Source organism: Chelonoidis abingdonii, chromosome 11 (genome assembly GCF_003597395.2).
Source record: "Chelonoidis abingdonii isolate Lonesome George chromosome 11, CheloAbing_2.0, whole genome shotgun sequence".
NCBI classification, from domain to species: domain Eukaryota; kingdom Metazoa; phylum Chordata; order Testudines; family Testudinidae; genus Chelonoidis; species Chelonoidis abingdonii.
Window position 1 is genome coordinate 17,653,234 of NC_133779.1, and position 20,600 is coordinate 17,673,833.

At 61.5% G+C, this 20,600-nt stretch overlaps 2 protein-coding genes across 3 annotated transcripts in view; both read left to right on the top strand.

Annotated features, from left to right (window-relative positions):
- Window positions 1-1,935, top strand: part of JOSD2 (Josephin domain containing 2) — a 9,089-nt gene extending 7,154 nt beyond the window's left edge. Inside the window, exons 3-4 of the mRNA XM_075070567.1 lie at window positions 376-570; window positions 1,553-1,935. Coding sequence (XP_074926668.1) covers window positions 376-570; window positions 1,553-1,652 — 295 coding nt within the window. The 3' untranslated portion in view covers window positions 1,653-1,935. The remainder of the gene's footprint in view (window positions 1-375; window positions 571-1,552) is intronic.
- An 833-nt stretch (window positions 1,936-2,768) lies between these two features.
- LOC116823915 (RNA binding protein fox-1 homolog 3-like) lies at window positions 2,769-20,326 on the top strand. Of its 2 annotated transcripts, none has more exons than XM_032778845.2 (12): window positions 2,769-3,151; window positions 7,030-7,266; window positions 14,928-15,071; window positions 15,318-15,371; window positions 16,131-16,223; window positions 16,447-16,507; window positions 16,781-16,834; window positions 17,333-17,465; window positions 17,693-17,732; window positions 18,327-18,394; window positions 18,945-19,017; window positions 19,462-20,326. In XM_032778845.2, the coding sequence occupies exons 1-12, from the start codon at window positions 3,065-3,067 to the stop codon at window positions 19,504-19,506; spliced, it is 1,089 nt and encodes a 362-aa protein (XP_032634736.1). In that variant the 5' UTR covers window positions 2,769-3,064; the 3' UTR covers window positions 19,507-20,326. The 2 variants fall into 2 exon arrangements, with proteins under 2 accessions (XP_032634736.1, XP_032634737.1); XM_032778846.2 differs by having other exon boundaries at window positions 2,770-3,151; window positions 7,033-7,266.
- The last annotated feature ends 274 nt before the right edge of the window (window positions 20,327-20,600 follow it).

The window sequence follows — 20,600 nt, forward strand, 5'->3', positions numbered from 1 at the left end:
TAGCCAGGCTGGGTAAGGAATGGTGTCCCTAGTCTCTGTTTGTCAGAGGGTGGAGATGGATGGCAAGAGAGAGATCACTTGATCATTGCCTGTTGGGTTCACTCCCTCTGGGGCACCTGGCATTGGCCACTGTGGGTAGACAGGATACTGGGCTGGATGGACCTTTGGTCTGACCCAGTCTGGCCGTTCTTATGTTCTCATACCCTGAAATATCCTGGGCCTGGAGGATGCTCCCTGGTGCCTCTCTTTGTCCATCTGCCTTCCCCTCCCTGCTGCATATCCACCCATCGTGTCCCCCTCTGGCTGTTTCTCTGGAGCCACCCCTCCAGCCCATCGGTCTTGGTGTAACCCCTGGTTCTACCCCCCCGCCGGCAGGCCCCTGGAGCAGCTGGCACTGAGCCGGGTGCACGGCTTCATCGTGAACGTGCCCTCCAACGTGTCCCTGGGCTTCGTGTCGCTGCCCGTGCGGCGTAAGCACTGGATTGCTGTGCGCCAGGTGGGAGGCACCTACTACAACCTGGACTCCAAGCTGAAGGCCCCGGCCTGTGTCGGCGGAGAGGGGGAGCTCAGGTGTGGGGGACGGGCAAGGGGTGGGGAGGAGCGCTCGGGTGGGTGAGAGGTTGGGGGTGAATGAACAGTTTAACACTGTTGCGAGAAAACCAAACCTCCTCCTGGGCTGTATCAGCAGGAGCGTTGTAAGCCAGACACAAGAAGTAATTCTCCCGCTCTGCTCTGCCCTGATACGGTCTCAACTGGAGGACTGGGTCCTGTTCTGGGTGCAGGAGAGATGGGGACAGATTGGAGAAAGTCCAGAGAAGAGCAGCAAACACGATGAAAAGTCTAGAAAACATGAGCTTTGGGGAAAGATTGAAACAAGGGGGGTTGTTGAGTCTGGAGAAGAGAAGCTTGAGAGGGGACGGGAGAACAATTTGCAAGTACAGAAAAAGGTGTTACAAGGAGGAGGGAGAAAACCTGTTCTTAACCTCTGAGGATCCGACACGAAGCAACGGGCTTAAACTGCAGCCGGGGCAGTTTAGGTTGGGACATTAGGAAAAATGTCCTGTCAGGCTGGTTAAGCGCTGGAATAAATTACCGAGGGAGGTGGTGGAATCTCCATCATTGGGGATTGTTAAGAGCAGGTTGGACAAACCCCTGTCAGGGACGGTCTAGATAATATTTAGTCCTGCTGTGAGTGCAGGGGACTGGACTGGAGACCTTGCGAGGTCCCTTCCAGCCCTATGGTGCTATGTGGGGGGAAGAGGGGGCAGGGCTCGGAGAGCTGGTATATAGGGGGCAGTGAGTGTGTGTGTGTGGGGAGCTCAGGTCTGGGACATGGGCAGGGGTGGCCGGAGTACAGAGGGCAGAGCTGAGGTGCAGGGGATGGGAGGGGGCTTGAACAGGGGGTGGGCCGGAGGGATGTATGGACGAGGGGGCCCTGGGAGTGTATGGACCAGGGGGCTGTCAGGGCGGGAGCGCGGCGAGATGCGTAAGACAGGAGGTGCAAAACGGGCTGCTCTGACCCCCCCCTCCATCTCCTTGCCCCTCCCCGCAGGGCTTTCCTGCAGGATTTCCTGTCCCAGGGTCCCTGTGAAGTGCTGCTGGTCGTGTCCCGGGCCGTGGAGGAATCCGGCGGCTGGTTGAACCCAGAGTGATGCCGCAGATACCAAAGATTTTGACTGTTCGTAGCAGCCTCGCCGGGGGGGCAGGACCCACACGCTGAATCTGGCTTAGTCACAGCCCCCTCCCTGGTGCTGGCATCAGATACCCCATCCCGTCTGCCCTGAGGAGTGCATGGCTCCGGGCATGCTTCTCTCACTCCACTGGGGGGTCCCTTCGCCCCACAGCCCCTGGAGCCAGAGATGGCACTGGGGGGCCACAAGGGAACCTGGCTCAGCTGCAAGTGCTTGCAAAGTTTATGATAAAGGACACTACGCTAACTCTGCCTTGGAGTGATTGTCTGGGGTGGGGCCAGGGCCGGGTTTCTTTGAGGGGAGGGAACTGAGGGCAGCGCGGGGAGAGGGCTGGGGGTTTGGGGGGCATCCAGCTGAGACTTTTGGATGCTTGGGTTCTATTCGGCTCAGGTGCAGACAGGTCCTACAGGCTCCACGCACACACCCGCTTCCAGCCCTGGGGAAGGATCCCAGCTCCCTGCCCTCTCCCTTACTCAGTGGACCCCGGAGGGGGGAGATGGTGCCTGCGTTGCTGGTTGAAGCCTCTTGGCCATTATGCTTTCACCGCTGGGGAGGTGTCTTTGTGTGTGGGGAGGGAATTGGTGCTGGGCTCTGTCGGGGGCTGGGGCCTGTCACTGGCTGGGGACCCCGGGGCATTATCTTGGCTGCAGGGCTTCATTTGTAATGGAAGCGGTTCCGGGGCTCAAGCAAATTTTTTTTTTTTTTTTTTTTTAATTTTCATAACTCCCACGCCCAGGCCCAGAGGTACTGGGGGGCTCGGAACGGCCAGGCCCGAAGGTGCCAGGGCTCGGCCCTGGCACAGATTAAGCACCACGTAGCTGCCTATGTGGTCTGTGGGTGCTTCGTGCCTGGGCTTGGTGGTTACGTGACCGGGTGGCGTGGGCACTGGCTGGGCATGGGGGGGATACGGGCATGCACACTGGCGACAGGTTTTCGTGGGCGCTGGCTGGGTGCGGCGTGCGCCCGGCTGTTTGGGAGTGGAAGGTGCATGTTTGGGGGCTGGGTGCGGGCACCGGCTGTGGAGAGCCAGCTGCGTGTGCCCGGTCCTTGTCTCTCACCTCTCTGCGCGCGCAGGTGCTTGGGAACAGCTGGGAGTGGGAGCTGTTTTTGGGGTCAGTCCATCCCTGTCTCCGAGGAGGGCTCTGCTGAGCTAGGGAGGAGGGCCCCCCCCACCTGTGGCAGCGTCACCAAGTCCCAGCAGCTGTTGGTGTTTCTCAGTGGCACTGTCCCAGCTGCCACTCAGCCCCCGGCTCCCTCCCCTCCACCAAGTGCCCAACGTGCAGCTCGGGGCGGAGAGACGGACCCTGTGTAGCTGGCTGCCGGGGCTGCGGGACCCTTGCCGCGCCGCCCTGTGGGGCCGGGGCCTACGAGCCATGCTGTCCTCTCCGGCTGTGGTGCTCCACCCGTACAGCCTGCCTGTGTACCCGCAGGTGCCCCAGTGCTTTCCGGGCCTGGTTCAGGTACACGCTTCCCCTCTGTGTGTGTGTGTCTGTGGCCCCCTGCGGAGACCGGCCGTGCTGGGGAGTCAGAAGCCCCTGTAACACTTCGGGCCTGTCAGCGCCGCGGGGAGATAACCCCTTGCTCCCTGGATTCCTCGTCTCCTTTCGGGGGGCCCCCGTCTCCTGGGAGGTCAGATAGCGGAGACGGGCGGCCATGTATGGGAAGAGCTATTTGTAGCTCTCGGGGAAGGCTGGAGAGGCCGGGGGCCCAGTGAATTCAGCTTCTCCGGGTCTGAGAGTTACCCCAGGGGTGGCAGGATTCACGTCTTCTGCCCTTACCCTGGGGGGTTCGCCCATCTCTGCAGTAGGGGGGAGGGGGGCCCTTGCTGGTCTGTGCTCCCCCCTCGGCCTGGTGAGCCCTGATGTAAGTTGTGTCCAAGGGTCCCAGCCCACGCCACCCCCTGCCTCTGTCACCGCAGCGCCGCTGTGCCTTGGGGCTGCACGGCGGGGACCGGATGAAGGGGCCCCAGACCAGCGCCCGCTGGATCAGGGACACGTCTGGCCCAGCACCAGCTCCCTACAAAGGAGGGGGCCAGAAACCCACAGCTGGGAGGGAGGGGAGATAACCAGCCTCCTTCATGTCAGGGTTTGCCCCCAAAGCAACAGGAAGCAGGGGCGCAGTCCTTTCTGCTTTCGGCCAGCCCATGCTAAACTTGTGCTCTCAGTGAGATCATGTAGCAGGGAGTTCCCCTGGCCAAGCATTTTTCTCAGGTCCGGTCTGAATCTGCAGCCGTGGCGTTTTGCCAACTTTCCCCCTGGATCTGGCTTTACAGGAAGGGGCAGGTAGTGGCACCCCCCCGCCCTCCCAATCCCTGTCCCCTCGCTGCACCTGTCTCCCCCCGCGGGCGCCTCTCCTGAGACCCATCGCCGATCCCTGGCCCTCGGCCATGGTAGCTCCATTTTGGAGCCTGTCCTATGTGGGAGGGGGGCGTTGTCAAGTGCAGCATGAAGTGGGGACCCAGCCCCTCGGGATTGGGGGGAGGTGGGGACACTGTGTTTATACAGCCCTGCCCCCACCCCTGGATTAGAGACACCCCGGGGGGGGTGATGGGGGTTTGAGGTGCCTGTATCCCACTCCCTGTCTCTCCCCCTCCTCCATGGGTCCAGAAGGCAGAGGGGCAGGACCCTCGGGGCCTTTGTCTCCCCCTCATCTCCCCTCACTTCCCCCCCCCGCCATGCCTTGAGTGATTGGGGAAGGTGTTGCTATTTATATCCAGCCAGATGCCTGGATAGCAGCTTCTGAAAGCAGCTGTGGGGGCAGGGGGAGCTGGGAGGGGCAATGAGAGGTCTTATCTATGTATGAGAGGCTGGGCCCCACATGGGGGTGGGGTTGGCAGACTAAGCCTGGAGCAGCAAGCCCCCCCCCCCCCTTCACTTTTTATTATAAGAACCAGCCTGGTTTAGGATTGTGGAAGGGGGGATATTCCTGCTCAGGGCCCGCACGGGGCCAGCACCGGCTCTGATTATATTCCCCCTGCTCCCAGCATGCGGGGTGACCCATCTGCAATAACCACCCCCCCCATCAGAGCTCGATGTCAGGCCCCAACCACTTCTCGGGGACCCCCTGCTGCCCCCCCCCCACAAGGAGGCCCCCCAGGGGCTGTTGTCTACCCAAAACCCTCCCACTGCCGCTCGCCCCGTCTGCTTGGTGGCGGCCGAAAGCCGTGGCAAAGGGCAGAGAGGCAGCGACGGTCATCGCGGGACTGGGGAAACGCCCGGTGGGTTTAAGAACAAGGTGCTGGCGCTGCGTAAAGCCGGCGTGGCCCCACCTCCTGCCCTCTGAGCTGCCTACGCCGCCCTTTGGACGATTCAAAATCAGGCCTGATGGAGCTCGGGGCTTCCACCCTGTGGTGGGGTTCGGGGCTTCTGCCCTGCGGGGAAAGGGGGCTCAGGCTTTTCCCCATGGGAGGCACCCGCTGGGGCTGAGAGGAGGGGGATCACGAGGCTGACCCCCCCCAGCCCCCTCTCCCCCCTGGACAGAATCTCCCCCAGCCTGCCGCAGGCCAGAAACCCCAAGTCCCCCCTCCAGTCGGGTAGATGGAGAATGGGTGGGGGCCGGGGGGGGAGGCTCTATGGGTCACCCTTGGACTGTTAAAGAGCCACCATGTGGCTTGCGACCTGCGGATTCCCCCCCCCCCCCATTTAAACCCTCAGCTCCGACGTGACCCCAGCTGATTTTTTGGCTCACTGGGCGTTTTCCTGCCGTGATATTACGCAATCATCCCCCCAATCTGAACTCCAGGAGACCTGACGTCTCAACGCGCCGGCCGGAGAAATCGAGTCCGGGCCTTTCAGCCTTTTGCAGGCCCCGAAAGCCAGTGAATGGGGCGCAGAGCTGCGGCCGGAGCCTGGGGTTGCAGCAGCTGCAGTGGGGTGAAGGAAGTGAGGGGCAGAGCGGTGCTGGGGGCTGAAGCCCCCTTACCCTGCTAGACGGGGACCTCAGCGCCAGGGCTGGTCCTATCCAGCGCCAGTGGTTAAAAAAAGGAAATGAATTCCCCAGGGCCCAGCGGGGCAAAGGCCGGGCACAGACCAGGCTGAACCTGGGAGAGGTTCAGCTCTCAAAGGGGTGGCTGGAGGGTGTCCCGGGGGGGGCAAGTTCTCCCTGGGCTGGGGGCTGCTGGCGGGGGGCATCCCGGCGCGGCAGGTTCTATCTGGGCTGGAGGCTGCTGGGGGGGGCTCCCGCGGGGGGCAGGTTCTCCCTGGGCTGGGGCTGCTGGGGCATGTCCCTGGGGGGACGGTTCTTATCTGGCTGGGGGGGGTTGTCCTGGGGGCAGGTTCCTATCTGGGCTGGGGGGGGTTGTCCTGGGGGGCAAGGTTTCCCCTGGGCTGGGGGCTGCTGGGGGGGGCGTCCTGGGGGGGCAACGGTTTCTCCCTGGGCTGGGGGGCTGCTGGGGGGTGTCCCAGGGGGGCAGGTTCTTCCCTGGGCTGGGGGGGGCGTCCTGGGGGGGGTTGTCCTGGGGGGGGAGGGGGCGGCAGACCCTGCAGCTGTCGGGCTGCTCCCTGGCAGGGTTAGAAAATCCCATAAACAGCTGAAACAGGCGACAGCCCCAAATAGGGCCTGGGGGCGGAGGAGGGTTGATACACGGGGCGGCCCAATGGGACGCCCCCCGACCCTGTCCCCCACTCACCAATTGGCTGCTGCTAGGATGCAAGGGTCCCCCCCTCCGCCCCGGCTGCCCTTAATACGCCCCTGGGCCCGGGGGCCAAAAGGCATGCATCCCCCAGCAGGCCGGGCGCCCCCAGGCAGCTGCTGGGATGGGGCTGGTGATCAGTGTAGTGGTGGGTTCCCTGTGGACAGGGGGTCTGGGGAGCCCGGACTCCTGGGTTTCTCTCCCAGCTTTGGAAGGGGAGGGGGGGTGGTAGTGGTTACGAGCAGGGGGTTGGGGAGCCCGGGACTCCTGGTTCTCTCCCCAGCTCTGGGAGGTCTAGTTTGAGTTTAGATTCCAGGGTGGGGTCCTGGGAGCCAGGGACTCTGGGTTTTCTCTCCCTGGCTCTGGGAAGGGGAGTGGGGGCTGGTGGGTTAGAGCAGGGGGGTCTGGGGAGCCAGGACTGCCCTGGGTTCTCCTCCCCGGCCTGGGAGGGGAGGGGGCTTCTGATGGGTTAGAGCAGGGGGTCTGGGAGCCAGGGACTATTCCTGGTTCCTCCCTCAGCTCTGGGAGGGGAGGGGGGCTGGTGGGTTAGAGCATGGGGGGGTCTGGAGCCAAGGACTCCTGGGTTCTATTCTCAGCTATATGTCGTGTGTTACTCCGGGCAGGGGGGCCCCTTTCCCCGGTGCTAAGTGGGGATGGGGGAGGGCCTGGATCCTGCTCCCGCTCTCACTTCTCCTCTTCTTTCCCTAGCAGGGTAGCCAGGATGCCGCTGCCCCCGCCGACCCCATGACTCAGACGTACCCCGCTCCATACCCCCCGGCCCCGGCCCGGCTGCCCCCACCCTTCCGCCCGCCCGGCGCCCTGCAGGACTACCCGCCGCAGACCCCTGCTGAGCACGGTCTGTGCCTCTACCCGGCTGGCCAGCCCCACCCGGAGCACGCCGCCCCGCCGGAGCCCCTGGTGCCAGCCCTGCCTCCTCCCCCCGCGGTGAGTGCCTGGCCCCCTTCGCCTGGGAGATGCCTTCCTGCCCCTTCCTTCTGCTGCGTGTCTCAGGGGCCCCCCAGGCCTCCTTCCCTGCACCCCCTTCCTGCTCCCTCCAGCAACCCCTCCTACAGGAATCCATCCCACTCCGGTGCCAAGTGGGCAGAGATGTTGGCATGGGGCCTTTGTAGCCAAGGTGGAGCCCACAGAGGGTGGATCGGGGGCATGGTTTGAGTGCACTGTACTGTGGTTGTTCTCTAACCCCCAAGGCCCATAGGGGGCGGATCGGGGCGCACTGTGCTGTGGCTGTTCTCTGCCCCCCAGGGCCCATAGGGGGTGGATCAGGGCGCACTGTGCTGTGTCTATTCTCTGCCCCCCAGTATCCCTCATCGGAGGCGGATCGGGGTCATGGCTAGAGGGCACCGGTGACGTCTCCGTAGCGGCGGGGGGGCTGGGATGTGGGCCCACAGAGGCCAGGAGGAACGTGGCCGCGTCGCCTGAGTGCAGATCCCTCTGCAGCCCCCCCTCGGGTATCAGTGCCCCCGCTCGGCCAGCGCTGGGCTAGGGAAGGGAGTGATCTCCCCGGCATGGAGTGGTGAGGCCCATGGGTGTTTGGATCCTAACTCTCCCCCACTTTCCCCTCGATCCCAAGCTCCCCCCCTCATGCCTTGATCCTCGGCTGCCCAGATCTATGTGTTTGGGGGCACATGTAACCCACACGCCGGAGCACTGAGACCTCCTTAGGGAGAAAGTGCATCTGCCCTACAGACTCAGCTAACAGCCAGTCGCTCTGAGGGCTCCTGCCCTCGGCCCCAGAGGCCCCAGGTTCGATGTGACACAGGCCCCTGTTGGGGGGCAGGACTGGACACCCCCTCACGCCCGATGATGGGGGCTAAGGTGATTCCTGCCCCCCGTCTCTGGGCAGCTGGGCGTCCCCTTCCCTGGGCTCTGGAGCTCTCTGCCCATATCGGGTCATGGTGTCGCCTGCCCCTTCGGGATCGGATTCCTCCCTCCCCCCAACGCCGACAGCTGTTTATCTCCGCATGGAACAAATGGTGCATTCCTGGTCCCCTCTCCACACCGCTCCCCCAAGCCACAAATGCACAAACAGCTCCGGGAAGGACATGGTGTCCTCTGAACCCCTGGGAAACAGGGGCCATGCCCCCCCACCTCCCTGGGGGACCCCAGTGAGACACTTCCCTGCCCCAGGGAGCCCCCATCACCCCCGAGAATCTGCCCCCCCCGCCACACCACTGTCATCTGGGCTGCTCATCAATCCTGGGGATGCCAGTTCGGGGCTGGAGCACTGAGGTGGGTGCTCAGAACTAGCCCCCCCCTCTTCAACCAGGGGCTTTTGCACTGATTGGGAATCTCTGGTGCCCTCCCCCAACCTGCCCCGACACCCAGAATGGGGTGGCACAGAGCCCTCCACTTCCCCCCCTGCTCAGCAGTCCCCCTCCAGATTTCAGATTCCTTTGTGCCCTAGAAAAAGCCCCCCACCCCCATCTGCTCTGCTCAGTGGCAACCGACCCTGCGTCCCCCCGCCACCCTGACCCTGTTGTGCCGCCCTTTGCAAGATGAGAGTCTTCCAGCCCCGGGGTGAAAGCGACGCTGAGCAACCAGGGACGGTAAATGATGCAGCAGCCAGCAGCGTGGTACTGGTAGCCCAGGAAGGGGCTGGGGGGTGGGGGCACGAGAGCTGCATGCCGGAGATGGGGGTTGGACAGCTGCCCCCAGGCTGGTGTTTGTGGAGCAGGATTTCAGGAGGTCCGGCTTGAGTCTGGAAGGAGTTTGGGGGCAGCAGATTGTGAAGGGACCTTTGTAGAAGTGTGTATGTGAGTGTGTGTGTGGTGGGGGCGAGGGGGGGCAAGCCAAGGTCAAAGCGGCCCCTCCCTCTGCCAGCTGCTCTCTTCTGGCGCCGCAGCTTCCCCTGGTGGGCAAAATGTGTCATTGTGGCGCCTCCCCAGCCCAACTGATTATTCTGCGGGAGGGGAAGAAAAATCTGTGGGGGACATGAATTCTGCTCTTATGTTTCTTGTGCTAAAAGGGCAGGGGGCACGGCCCTGTGGTCCCCCTCTGCGCCCCCCAGTGCTGGTAGTTTGAGTCTCAGATTGTCAGTGAGGGAGGCTGCATTTCTGGATGCCCTGCAAGGAGCTTCTATCACCCAGACGCGGGCCTGCTTTGGGGTTTGGTGAGAACAAACTGCGGGCTCAGGCTGGGATCCCCAAGGGGCTCTGGGCTGCCCCAGAGTTCTGGGTTTGTTGCTGAGGCGCTCTGTGTTTGGAGCACCTCATGGAGCCAGCAGAGAGTGCCATGTCCCCCCCACAAAAGGCAGATGCTTTTGTGCCCTTGCCAGGCCGGGATGGTTGCTTTAGACCTGTGACTTCAGCATTTCAGCCCCCTCCCCCCGTGTCCAAAACCCACAATGCGGCCCCCAAAATCGTGAGATGAGCGAAACAGCCCATTGCGGGTTCTGCGCACTCGGCCTCACGTCCCGTTTCCCACCTCAGCCAGGTGGGCGAGAAGCATCCAGTTTTTTGGGGTTGTAGTTTTTTTTTTTTAATTGTCAGTGCTAGGTGAGATTGTCTCATAATCACGTGACTCTGAGAGCTGGGGATTGAAGCGGCTGACCAAACCGCAGGAGAGTTTGCAACAATGCGCTTGAATCCTCTAGGGACTCCAAACAGACTCGGTCTGGGGGCTTCAGCGCTGAGGTGCGGGGTGACTAGGCAGGGCACATGTACGCGAGAAAATTCAGCCGCCCGAGGTTCCTGCCTCCCTGCTGGGAGCCTCCCTGCAGCTGGACTCCCAGCTGGGAGTGGGGAGCCCCCGGGATGGTGTTATATTGGTGTAATAGGGAACATACATTAGTGGGACCAGGAGGGCTGGAACTGGGGGGCTGGGAGGGGGGGCCATGGCCCGTCCACCTTTCACTAGGGCGGACCCCACCTCTTTCTCCACCTCTCCCCCCCTCAGGCCCCGGCCGCCGGCATGGAGCCGGGGCAGTTGTGGGGCCATGCGGACCCTCCCCCTGTCCGTGGTGCAGGGGGCCTGAGAGCCCCTGACCTGGGGCCCCACCCGCCGGGCTCCCTGCCTGGCCCAGGGCAGTGGAAGGTCTGTGACGCTATGCGGGTTCCCCACAGCTCCCCGCCTGGCTCCTATCATGGCCGGGCTGCGTCTCTGAGGCCCCTCTGCCAGAGTCGGGTTGGGGAGACCTGCGCGGGCAGCTGTGGGGAGGCTGGGTCTCCCCACCTGCCCTGGGTGGAGGTCCTGGGGGTCAGAGACACAGGCAGGGGGCTGCTTTCTCCCCAGCCCCACTCTGGCTTCCGGCTTGGCTGGGGCCTGCGGGAGAAGGAGAGGGGTGGGGGCAGGCCCTTGGGAGGAAGGAGTCTTGGAGGGCAGGGCCTCAGGGGGACCCCCGGCCCCCTCACTTTTGGGAAGGCTCTCCAGGGCCCTCGGTGGGACCAAGTCTGGAAAGTGGACATTGATGTAAGTCTGCAGCCAAGTGTTCCCCTCCTGCCCACTGGGAAATGGGTCCCCTCGAGACCTGTGACCTCCCCGCAAGCCACGCCTGCCAAACTCCTAGCCCGGCGAAGAGAGATTGTGGCGAATGCTGGAGGAGCGTGTGTGGGATACAATCACCGGGGTGTCCGTGCAAGGCCTGGCCGGGGGTGGCTGGCAGGGGGGTTTCTTCTCTGAGAGCCTCTCCTCCCACCGGCCGCGGCCGCTGCCGGATCAGATTCCTCTTGGCTCCTAGCGATGTGGCGAATGACTCTGTCTCTTCCCCCCTTCTCCGGCTAGGGCCCCCCTGGGGCGTTGGCAGCGGCGCTGGCGGATCTCCCGGCAAAAGCAGGTTTTTGTCCCAGGCATCTTGGAATCCACCACGTTTCTCGAGCCTAGTAGCATTAATCCGTGATCCGCCTCGATCATCCCTACTCACCCCCCTGGCGCCGCACCTGCCTGCCTCAGTTTCTCTCTGCACCCCCTCACCCCCCCCCCCGGCTGGATACCGTCCCTGGGCTTCGGCAGGGGCGATCCTGGTTGAACTTGTCTTTAAGGGTGGAGCGGCTCCAGGGCTAGGTGACCGGTCCATGGAGAGTTGGGGGAGGGCTGGAGGTGGGGGGCAGGGGGAGGACATAGCTAGAGAGAGGGACGCTGCTTGGGTGAACCCCCTTGTTCTGAGCCACTGGGAAGCCCAGGGCAGAGCATTGGGTACACGGCCGAGGGAAAGGGACGTTTCAAACAATCGTGCACGCACGCTGGCGTGAGCATAGCACACATACCCCCTGTCGCACCTCCACCAGGTGTATTGCACACACCCCCCCACTGCACGGATGCCGCACACGCCAGCCCGGCACACGCACGCACTGACACTTCACAGACAGTCATGCCACGCATGCACGCCCTTCCCCCCATGCGCGTGCGCTGAGGCCGCACGCCCACTCTTCACTCCTATGCATGGGGGCGTTTGCACTGCACACACCTCTGCTGCGTGAGCATTCAACCCCCCCACACCTGCACACGCCCTTCGTGTGCACACATGTTCATCCCCACACACCCTGCAGGGGCACACGTTCCTCACAGGCACCCACACAGTTTGCACGCAGCCCCACTCCTGGGCTGGTGCATGGGCGTGTGCGCACTCTTCCCATGTGTGCGCCCGCACACACACACACATGAATGCACATGCCCTGACCGTCCTGAGAGGCCACAGGGAAAAGGTTAAAGACAAGTTCAACCCCATCTCTCTAGCTGGGTTAACCGGTTTCACGCCTTCTGACCTGGTGGCTGCGCTCCGTGCGGCGGGCGACACCCCGGATGCGGCATCTTGGCCCGTGCATTGGAGGATGTCTGAGATCTGAGGCCTTGGGCTGAGCTGAGCCGTCTGCATGGGCAGCGGAGAGAAGTGTCCGTCTCTGTGGGAGGGGTGGGATTCCTTCAGCTCCTAGTGTGGTGGAAAAGCCCATCCTGGCCCTCTCTCCCCCACTAATCCCCCCTTGCTTCTCGTCACTAACTGCCTTGCTTGTGCCAGCGTGTGCTAACCCAACGGCCCAGGACCTCTGGGTGCGTTCGTGCCTGCTCCGCGACGGCTCAGCATCTTGCGCCCAGCAACGGCTCACACCTGGTTCTTGGCTGGGAGCCAGTGGTCCCGGCACTGAAACTCCCTGGATCCCCTGCCCCGGCTTGTCCGCTGACGGGGCCGGAGACCCCCTGATCTTCGGCCCTGAACGGGGAATCAGGAGCCAGAGCTGCTGTCTCGGTCCCGGCCGGTGTCAATCCTGGTGCCGGGGCACCAGGGGCACGTCTCCCAGGCAGTGCTGCAGGAGACAGGAGGGAGGGAGGATGGCGCTTGCAGCGCCCACTGAATGGGGTGGTGGTGGTGGGGGTTGTTCCCTCCAGAACTGACTCTGAAGGGACATGGGCATGAATCACTGAACCTGCAAGTGAGATGGTCAAGGCTGTTCCCTCCACAGCTCCCTGGCACAGAGGTGCTACAGGACAAGGGTGGGAGGGGAAACAGGAATATCATTGGGGAGAGCTGTAAAAGGGAGATAGCAGGAGATCCCGGAGTGCTGGCAAAGGGAGAAGAGGCGTCACAAAAATGAAATGCCTGCAAACTGCATGGACACGTTTTAAAGTCCCCGTAAGAGAGGCTCCAACTATACGTATGCTCCAAATTAAGAAAAAAGAAGTAAGAACCGCAATCCCCCTCCCCCAAAACCTGTGCCCATAGCTAAACAACTGAGGTGTGGTTAGAGACGAGAGGACATCTTTTAAAAATTAGAAGTCAAAGTCTACTGAGGAAAATAGAAAGGAGCATCGACTCTGGCAAGTCAGCCGCGGAAGTATAGTTCGGGCGGCCAAAAAAGAATTTGAAGAGCAGCTAGCAAAAGACACAAGAACTAACAGCAATTTTTTTTTTTTAAGTACGTCAGCAGCAGGAAGCCTGACAAATAATCAGTGGAGCCACTGGCCGGTCAAGGGAGCACTCAAGGACGATAAGGCTGTTGCGGAGAAGCCTAATGAATTCTTTGCATCGATCTTCATGGCAGAGAGTGGGAGGGAGATTCCCATATCTGAGCTGTTCTTTTTAGGTGACAGATCTGAGGAATTGTCCCAGATTGAGGTGTCATTAGAGGAGGTTTTGGAAAAAAATGTTAAACTAAACAGTAATAAGTCACCGGGACCAGATGAGATTCACCCAAGAGTTCAGAAGGAACTCAAATGTGAAATTGCAGCATGATAGTGTGTAACCTATCGCTTAAATCAGCCTCTGGACCAGGTGACTGGCGCATGACTGATGTAACGCTGTTTTTTTAAAAAGGCTCCAGAGGCGATCCTGGCAGTTAAAGAAAGAACAGGAGTACCTGTGACACCTAAGAGACACCTTAGAGATGCATCCGAAGAAGTGAGCAGTAGCCCATGAGAGCTCATGCTGAAATGAATGTGTTAGTCTCTAAGGTGCCACAAGTCCTCCTGTTCTTTTTGCAGATACAGACTAACACGGCTGTTACTCTGAAACCTGGCAATTAAAGGTTGTTAAACCTGACGTCGGGAGCAAATTGGTAGAAACTCTAGTAAAGAACAGAATGATCAGACACACAGATGAACATGATACGGTGGGGAAGACTCGACGCGGCTTTTGTAAATGGAAATATAATCCCAACTCCTCATCCAAAATGATGGGGTCTAAATTAGCTGTTGCCACTCAAGAAAGAGATTTCAGAGCCATTGCAGAGGAGTTCTCTGAAAACATCCACTCGATGCACAGCGGCAGTCGAAAAAGGGGAACGATGTTTGAAACCAGATGGAGACGGATAGAGAAAAAGGCAGAAAAGATCATAATGCCACCATATAAAGCCACGCTACGCCCATTCCTTGAATACTGCGTACAGTTCTGGTCGCCCCATCTCGAAAAAAGATAAATTAGAATTGGAAAAAGTATAGCAAAGGGCAACAAAAATGACTAAGGGTACAGGGCTGCTTCCATAAGAGGAGAGACAAAAAAGTCTGCAACTGTTCAACATAGAAAATAGATACCTAAGGAGGGGTTAACATCATGAACGGCCTGCAGAAAGGGAGTAGAGAAGCGTTATTACACAAGAGCCAGGGGTCACCCAGTGTAATTCATAAGCAGCAGGTTTATAATAAACCCAAGGAAGTGTTTCTTCACACAGCGCACTGTCAACCTGTGGAACTCCTCGCCAGGGGATGTTGTGAAGGCCAAAAATAGAATGGGGTTAAAAAAAAAGAGACCGAGATAAATTCATGGGGGATTGGTCTGTCAATAGCTATTAGCCAAGGTCAGAGATGCAACCCCATGCTCTGGGTGTCCCTAAACCTCTGACTGCCAGGAGCTGGGAATGGGCGACGGGATGGATCACTTGACGATTCCCTGTTCTGTTCGTTCCCGCTGGGGCACCTAGCACTGGCCACTGTTGGAAGACAGGACCCTGGGCTAGATGGACCCTTGGTCTGACCCAGTGTGGTCGTTCTTATGGGATCCCATTGTGGGGGTTGACGGGGAATTCCGGGGGAGGGGGATAGCTGGGAATCTTGGTGGGGGGGTTGTAATGGGATCCTGGGGATCCAGTGGGGGTATGCAGGGGATCCCAGTGTCTCTTTGCCCCAGCTCTGTCCGGTTTATCTCTTGGGGTTCCCTCCAGCCAGCCGAGGAGAGTCCCGCGGCCGCGCTCAGCCCAGACGGCCGGGAGGCAGAGAGCGAAGACAGCAAATCCCAGCCCAAGCGGCTGCACGTCTCCAATATCCCCTTCCGCTTCCGTGACCCCGACCTGCGGCAGATGTTTGGGGTGAGTCCCACAGCCCAGGGCTTTGTGTGTGTGTGTGTGTGTGTGTGTGCCCCGTGGTGAAGGGAGGACAAGGTACCACCTGTGGCCTAGATGGCCTGGGGGTGGGGTGTTGTGTAGCACACATGGTGTGTGTGTGTGTGTGTCACCGAGGGCCCTTCTAGGGCCCTGTGATTGGCCAGGACCCCACTGGGTTCTGGAGGGTCAGTCACTGATTCCTGTCTTGTCCCCCCTCCCGCCCTTTTCAAGCAATTCGGGAAGATCCTAGACGTGGAAATCATCTTCAACGAACGCGGCTCCAAGGTGCGGGGGCGCCGGAGGGAGGGGGGAGCTGGGGGGTCCCAGCAGGGGCTGCTGGTGGTGGGGGAGGTTCCTGGCCTGGCTGAAAGGCAGCAGCTGCTGGATTGCCTGGAAGCAGAGCCCACCCAGTGGTCAGCACCTGCCCGCCACGGCTCGGGGCCTCGCTGGGTTTTCTGCAGCCAAGGCTTTGCCTATGGCACTGATCCCCATGTGGGAAGGTCCAGAGGGGCAAGAACTGGGATGTGGGGCAGGGAGGGACGCCGTGTGCATGTATGTGTGTGCATGTGTGTTTTTGTGAGCGTGTGTTTATGTGTGTGTGAGCATGTGTGTGAGCATGTGTGTGTGTGAGAGAATGTGAGCCTGTGAGTGTGCGCGCGTGTGCATGAGCGTGTGTTTGTGTGAGTGTGTGTGCGCACGTGTGTGTGAGCATGAGTGTGTGTGTGTGAGTGTTTGTGTGAGAGTGTGTGTCTGTGTGTGTGTGTGCATGTGTGTATGTGTGTGAATGCTGGGGACTAGACAGAACCCGGGGCTGAGACGGGACACACCGGGGCGGAGGAGGAGCCGTGTGGGGTGGGAGCCCCTAGAGCCCGAGGGGGACAAAAATGGGGCATATGCTGGGGTTTAAAAGCCCCCAGCAGGGCCTGGCCAGGGCAGCTGCATGATCCCTTGTGTGGACCCCTCCCCACAAACACACCCCATAGCTGCCCTCTCTCCCCAGCCAGCCGCAGCCTCATCCTTCCCCGGCCTCTCCCCGTCCTGCAGGGTTTTGGCTTTGTGACCTTCGACAGCAGCCAGGATGCGGACCGGGCGCGAGAGAAGCTGAACAGCACCGTTGTGGAGGGCAGGAAAATTGAGGTCAGTTCCCCATGGCGGGACCGGGGGGGACCCAGATGGTTTCACTCTGGGGGGGGGGGTAGCTTTGCTCTGTGCCTGGCTGGTGGGGGGATGTGCGTGGGGAGCTGGCACAGGAGCAGGGTCCAGTCTCTTGGCTCTGAGCCCCATGGTTGTGTGTGTGTGGGGCAGGGGCTGGCTTTGCCGTGACCCCAGACTCGCTCACCTCTCCCTCCCCCCCCGGCAGGTGAACAACGCCACGGCCCGTGTGGTCACCAAGAAGCCTCCAGCAGCGCCTGCGGTGAATGGTACAAGGGGGCGGGGGCGGGAGGTGAGGTGTGTTCCCCCCCCCCCGGCAGGGCCCCCACTCGGCCACGGTGCAGGCCCCTCCTGCTGCTGGCGCCAGGGGACAGGGACGCCCCGTCCCCCGGCATCCGGACAGGGAGCTGTCTCTGAGGTGCCCCAGGCCAGGTCTGTGGGGAGAGACCAGTGCCCTGGGCTGAGCTGGGGGGGGCAGGGAGGGAAGGGGGGCTGGGCCCCCCTGTCCGGTCTGATGCCCCCCTTTCTCTCTCGGTGGCTAGGTTGGAAGATCAATCCCTTGGTTGGTGCTGTCTACGCCCCCGACCTCTACACAGGTGGGACTTTCCCTTCCTCTCTCCTGCCGTTGTGTCTCCCCAGGCCTGTCCCCACCCCAGCATCTCCATCCCCCTCTCCTGTCCGTCCCCACAAGGATCTTCTCCTGTTCCTGCCCCCACCATGTCTGCTGCTTCGCCGTCACCCCCCCGTCACGGGCAGCGGGTGAATCCCCCTTTGGGGTGGCGGGTGAACCCCCCTTTCAGGGAGGCTAGCCCCCCTCGGCCCCCCTTTAAGCCAGAAGCCCTGCCCCTACATCCTACCCCCCCAGGCTGGAGCCCTCCACCACGGCCGGTGGCTATCCTGAGCACCAGCCTGACCCCTGAGCCCCCGCCAATCTGGGGGAGAGGGGAGCGAGGGTAGGGGCTCAGGGCAGAGCATGGGTGGGGCCCCGACCCTCCCCTGGCCTGTCATACCGACTGCCCATGCCCCGTTCCTTTGTCATCCCCCATTCGCCCCCACTCACACCCAGTGGTCCTGACCATCTGCTCTATTCCCAGTGGCCACCATCCCCTACCCGATGGTGGCCCCGGCGGCGCTGGCCTATCGCGGGGGCCTGCGGGGCCGTGGCCGAGCCATCTACAACCCGATCCGGGCAGCTCCTGCCCCGTCGCCCGTCCCTGCCTACGGGAGGTGAGCCCGTGGGGGGTGGGAGTGGGGGTGTGGGGAGTGTGTGGGGGGGAGCTGGGCGTCGATCCTGGCGGTCAGGAGGGCAGAGGGGACGCTTTTGGAGGGGCGCTTTCTTTGCACCCCACGGCCGGAGTAGCTGGATCTGGGGCAGGGATGTGGATGGGGCGGCGGAGGGTATCAGTGCTGGTGAGATCTGATGGCCGGAGCTGATCCTTCTCCGTTCTCCACAGCGTGGTGTACCCGGATGGGCTATATGGCACTGACATCTGTGTAAGTCTCTGGCGCTCCGGTGGGGGTGGGGGGTGTGTGTGTGTGTGTGTGTGTGGGGTAATACCTGGTCTCCACCAGTGCGTGTAACGACTCCCCTACCCGCTGGGTCCCTGTCTCTCTGGGCTGCTGCGGGAGCATCCCGGGCTCCTGAATCCCTGCCCCACACTCCGGGGAGCTGTGTGTATGTGTGTGGGTGTGTGTGTGTGTGGAGGGCTTGGGTTGTGCCAGCGTATGGGGCTGGGGTTTAGGAATCTGCAGGGGCCAGGGCAGAGGAGGCCTGAGGGTCAAAGCGTTTCTCCCCTTACCTGTGAGCGTCTGCGTGTCTCAGCCTCAGAGGGAGGAAAGGGGGGGATGACAGCCTGAGACCGGACCCCCCCCCACCCCATTAGTGCCCTCGGTGCCCCTTTCCTCCCTTGAGCGTGCACGGAGACGTCTGCTCCCTGGGAATGAGCCCTGGTCCTTCATTGTGGAACAGGAGCGATTCGGGAAGCCGCCCCCCCCCCATGATCTGCCCTTGAAGGGTATCGTGGGGGGGGGGGGGCATGTAGGATGCAGGGGCTGCCTGCGTGTTCACCCCCCTCCTGGCTGTTTCAGGGCTATGCAGCTTACCGTGTGGCACAACCCCCTGGGGCAGCGGCAACGGCAGCGGCGTACACCGACGGGTAAGTGTCAGGGCAAGGGGAATACCAGCCAAGGGCGCTGTAGAAGTGGGGGGGCCCCCTCTGCCCAAGGCCAGAGCACCCCCTTCCTATTCCCAGCTGGCTGCTCTGGCGGTGAGCTGGCTGCCCTCTCTTCTGGCATCACAGCAGCTCTTGCTGGGCTAAAGGTGGAACAGCAGCGCCTCCCCTAGAGAATCAATTATTCTGCAGGGGTGGGAAATAATCGGCAGGGGACATGAATGCTGCGCTTATCTTTCTTTTGTTAAAAAGTGGGGGGCCCATTTTTAAAAGTGTGTGTGCGGGGGCATGTCCCTGCCGGTTCTGGCACCGCTGCTACCAGCTCCTCCTCGCACAGCTGGCTCTGTGTGTGTGTGTGTGTGTACCAGCTCCTCCTCGCACAGCTGGCTCTGTGTGTGTGTGTGTGTGTGTGTGTGTGTGTGTACCAGCTCCTCCTCGCACAGCTGGCTCTGTGTGTGTGTGTGTGTGTGTGTGTGTGTGTGTGTGTACAAACAGTGCTCACTCCCTAACACCGGCCTCTGCTCTGCTACCCCAGGTACGGCCGGGTCTACACCACAGCAGATCCTTACCACCACGCCGTCACTCCAGCCTACGGCGTTGGGGCCATGGTGAGCAGCAGCCGGCGGGACTCCCCGCCCCGTGTTGGGCCGGCCCCTGAGCCCCATTCCCCGATTCTCTCTCTGCCTCACCCCACGTCGGGCAGGCACATTCCGGCACCCTCGCCCCTGCCTGTCTCACGGGTGGTTCTGCTCCTCCCTGGCAGAGGGTCTCCCTGAACACGACCCCCAGCCGACAGACCGGTGCTTTCCAGGGAGGCGGCTCTGCGCACAGACCGAGGCGGTTGCCTGGGCAGATCCGTTCATGCCCCTAAGCCCAGCCTGGTGGCCTCATCCCCCCTGTCCAGAACCTCAGTCCCATCTGGGAGACACCCCCCCGCAGATGCTGCTAGGCAGCCCCTGCCCACACACACTCTGCCCTGCCGGTGCCCCCTCCCTCTCTCACCCAACCCCGCCGAGCAGCTGATGCTAATGGAGCCTTCTCTGCCCCGGCAGGCCAGCCTGTACCGCGGAGGGTACAACCGCTTCACGCCGTACTGAGGAAGCAGGGGCTGAAAAGGCCGGCGGCCGTGACAGGAAGGGGCCTTGGGAGTGGACTCTGAGATCTCGGTGTGAATAGCGACGGGCATGTTCCATCCAGTCCCCTGCCCCCAACACGGACGGGTTGGGACATCTGGTTCTAGCACCCCAGACCCATTACCCAGAATCCCCTGGGAGGAACCCCGCCTGGCACCAGCACCATGTTACCCAGAATCTGCTTGGGGTGGGGGGTGCCTGGTCCCAGTGTCCTATTACCCAGATCTTGCCTGGCCCCGGTCCCCTGGCCATAGAGACAGTGGGGTGGTACGTGCAGAGGGGGGAACACTGCTGCCCCCCAGGCAGTGGAGATGAGGGTGAATTTGGCCAGTGTTTAATATCAGATCCCTGCGTCACACCCGGGGCAGGATGGTGCTGGGTGGCCTCACCCCTTTCACTCACGGGAAAGGGGGGTTTGGTCTTTTCAATCAGTGGTTTTCAACCGTCCCAGACGACCGTACCCCATTCAGGACTCTGATCTGTCTTGCCTCCCCCCACGTTTCACCCCTCTTAAAAACGACCTCACCCTCATGCACGTGCTTGCACCAGGGCTTAAGTTCAGCCGCTGCTGTCCGGAGCGGAGCTCTGGGAAATATTTTCCAACCCCCTGGAGATTTTATAGCATGTTGGGGCACGGGAGGCATTGAGGGGAGGGAAATACTCTCAGAGAGTTTTAGCCCTGGTTTGCAAGCATGAGTAAATGGCACCAAATGCGTGTCTAATACAGTGCGAATCCACATGGGACACTACCGGAGAATATAGTCTATCGAGCAGTCAAACCAGGCCTCGTCTGTATGAAATTTTAATGATTTGGCTGGTGCTTTTTGTTACCTGTTGTAAAACTGGACAACTGTCTAGATGAGCTGATGGACCCCCGGGAGACCTCTGCGTACCCTCCTCCCCCTGGTTGGGAGCCACTGGGGAAATTCTAAACCTGGGGCTGTTCCCAAGGGTCAGGGCCCAGGATCGTGGCCAGAGGCCTCAGGCAGCTGCTAAGCAGGGAAGATGAGACTGAATTTCCCAGCATCTCGTCCCTGGGCTCAGGACCCGACGTTGAC

What these genes read in the sequence shown, in the direction of transcription:
- LOC116823915 (XM_032778845.2), top strand. Translation starts at nt 3,065, where the DNA reads ATGCTGTCCTCTCCGGCTGTGGTGCTCCACCCGTACAGCCTGCCTGTG. An exon ending in ACCTGCGGCAGATGTTTGGG is followed by an intron (nt 15,072 to 15,317) that starts GTGAGTCCCACA and finishes GCCCTTTTCAAG; the next exon opens with CAATTCGGGAAGATCCTAGA. An exon ending in CGCCCCCGACCTCTACACAG is followed by an intron (nt 16,835 to 17,332) that starts GTGGGACTTTCC and finishes CTCTATTCCCAG; the next exon opens with TGGCCACCATCCCCTACCCG.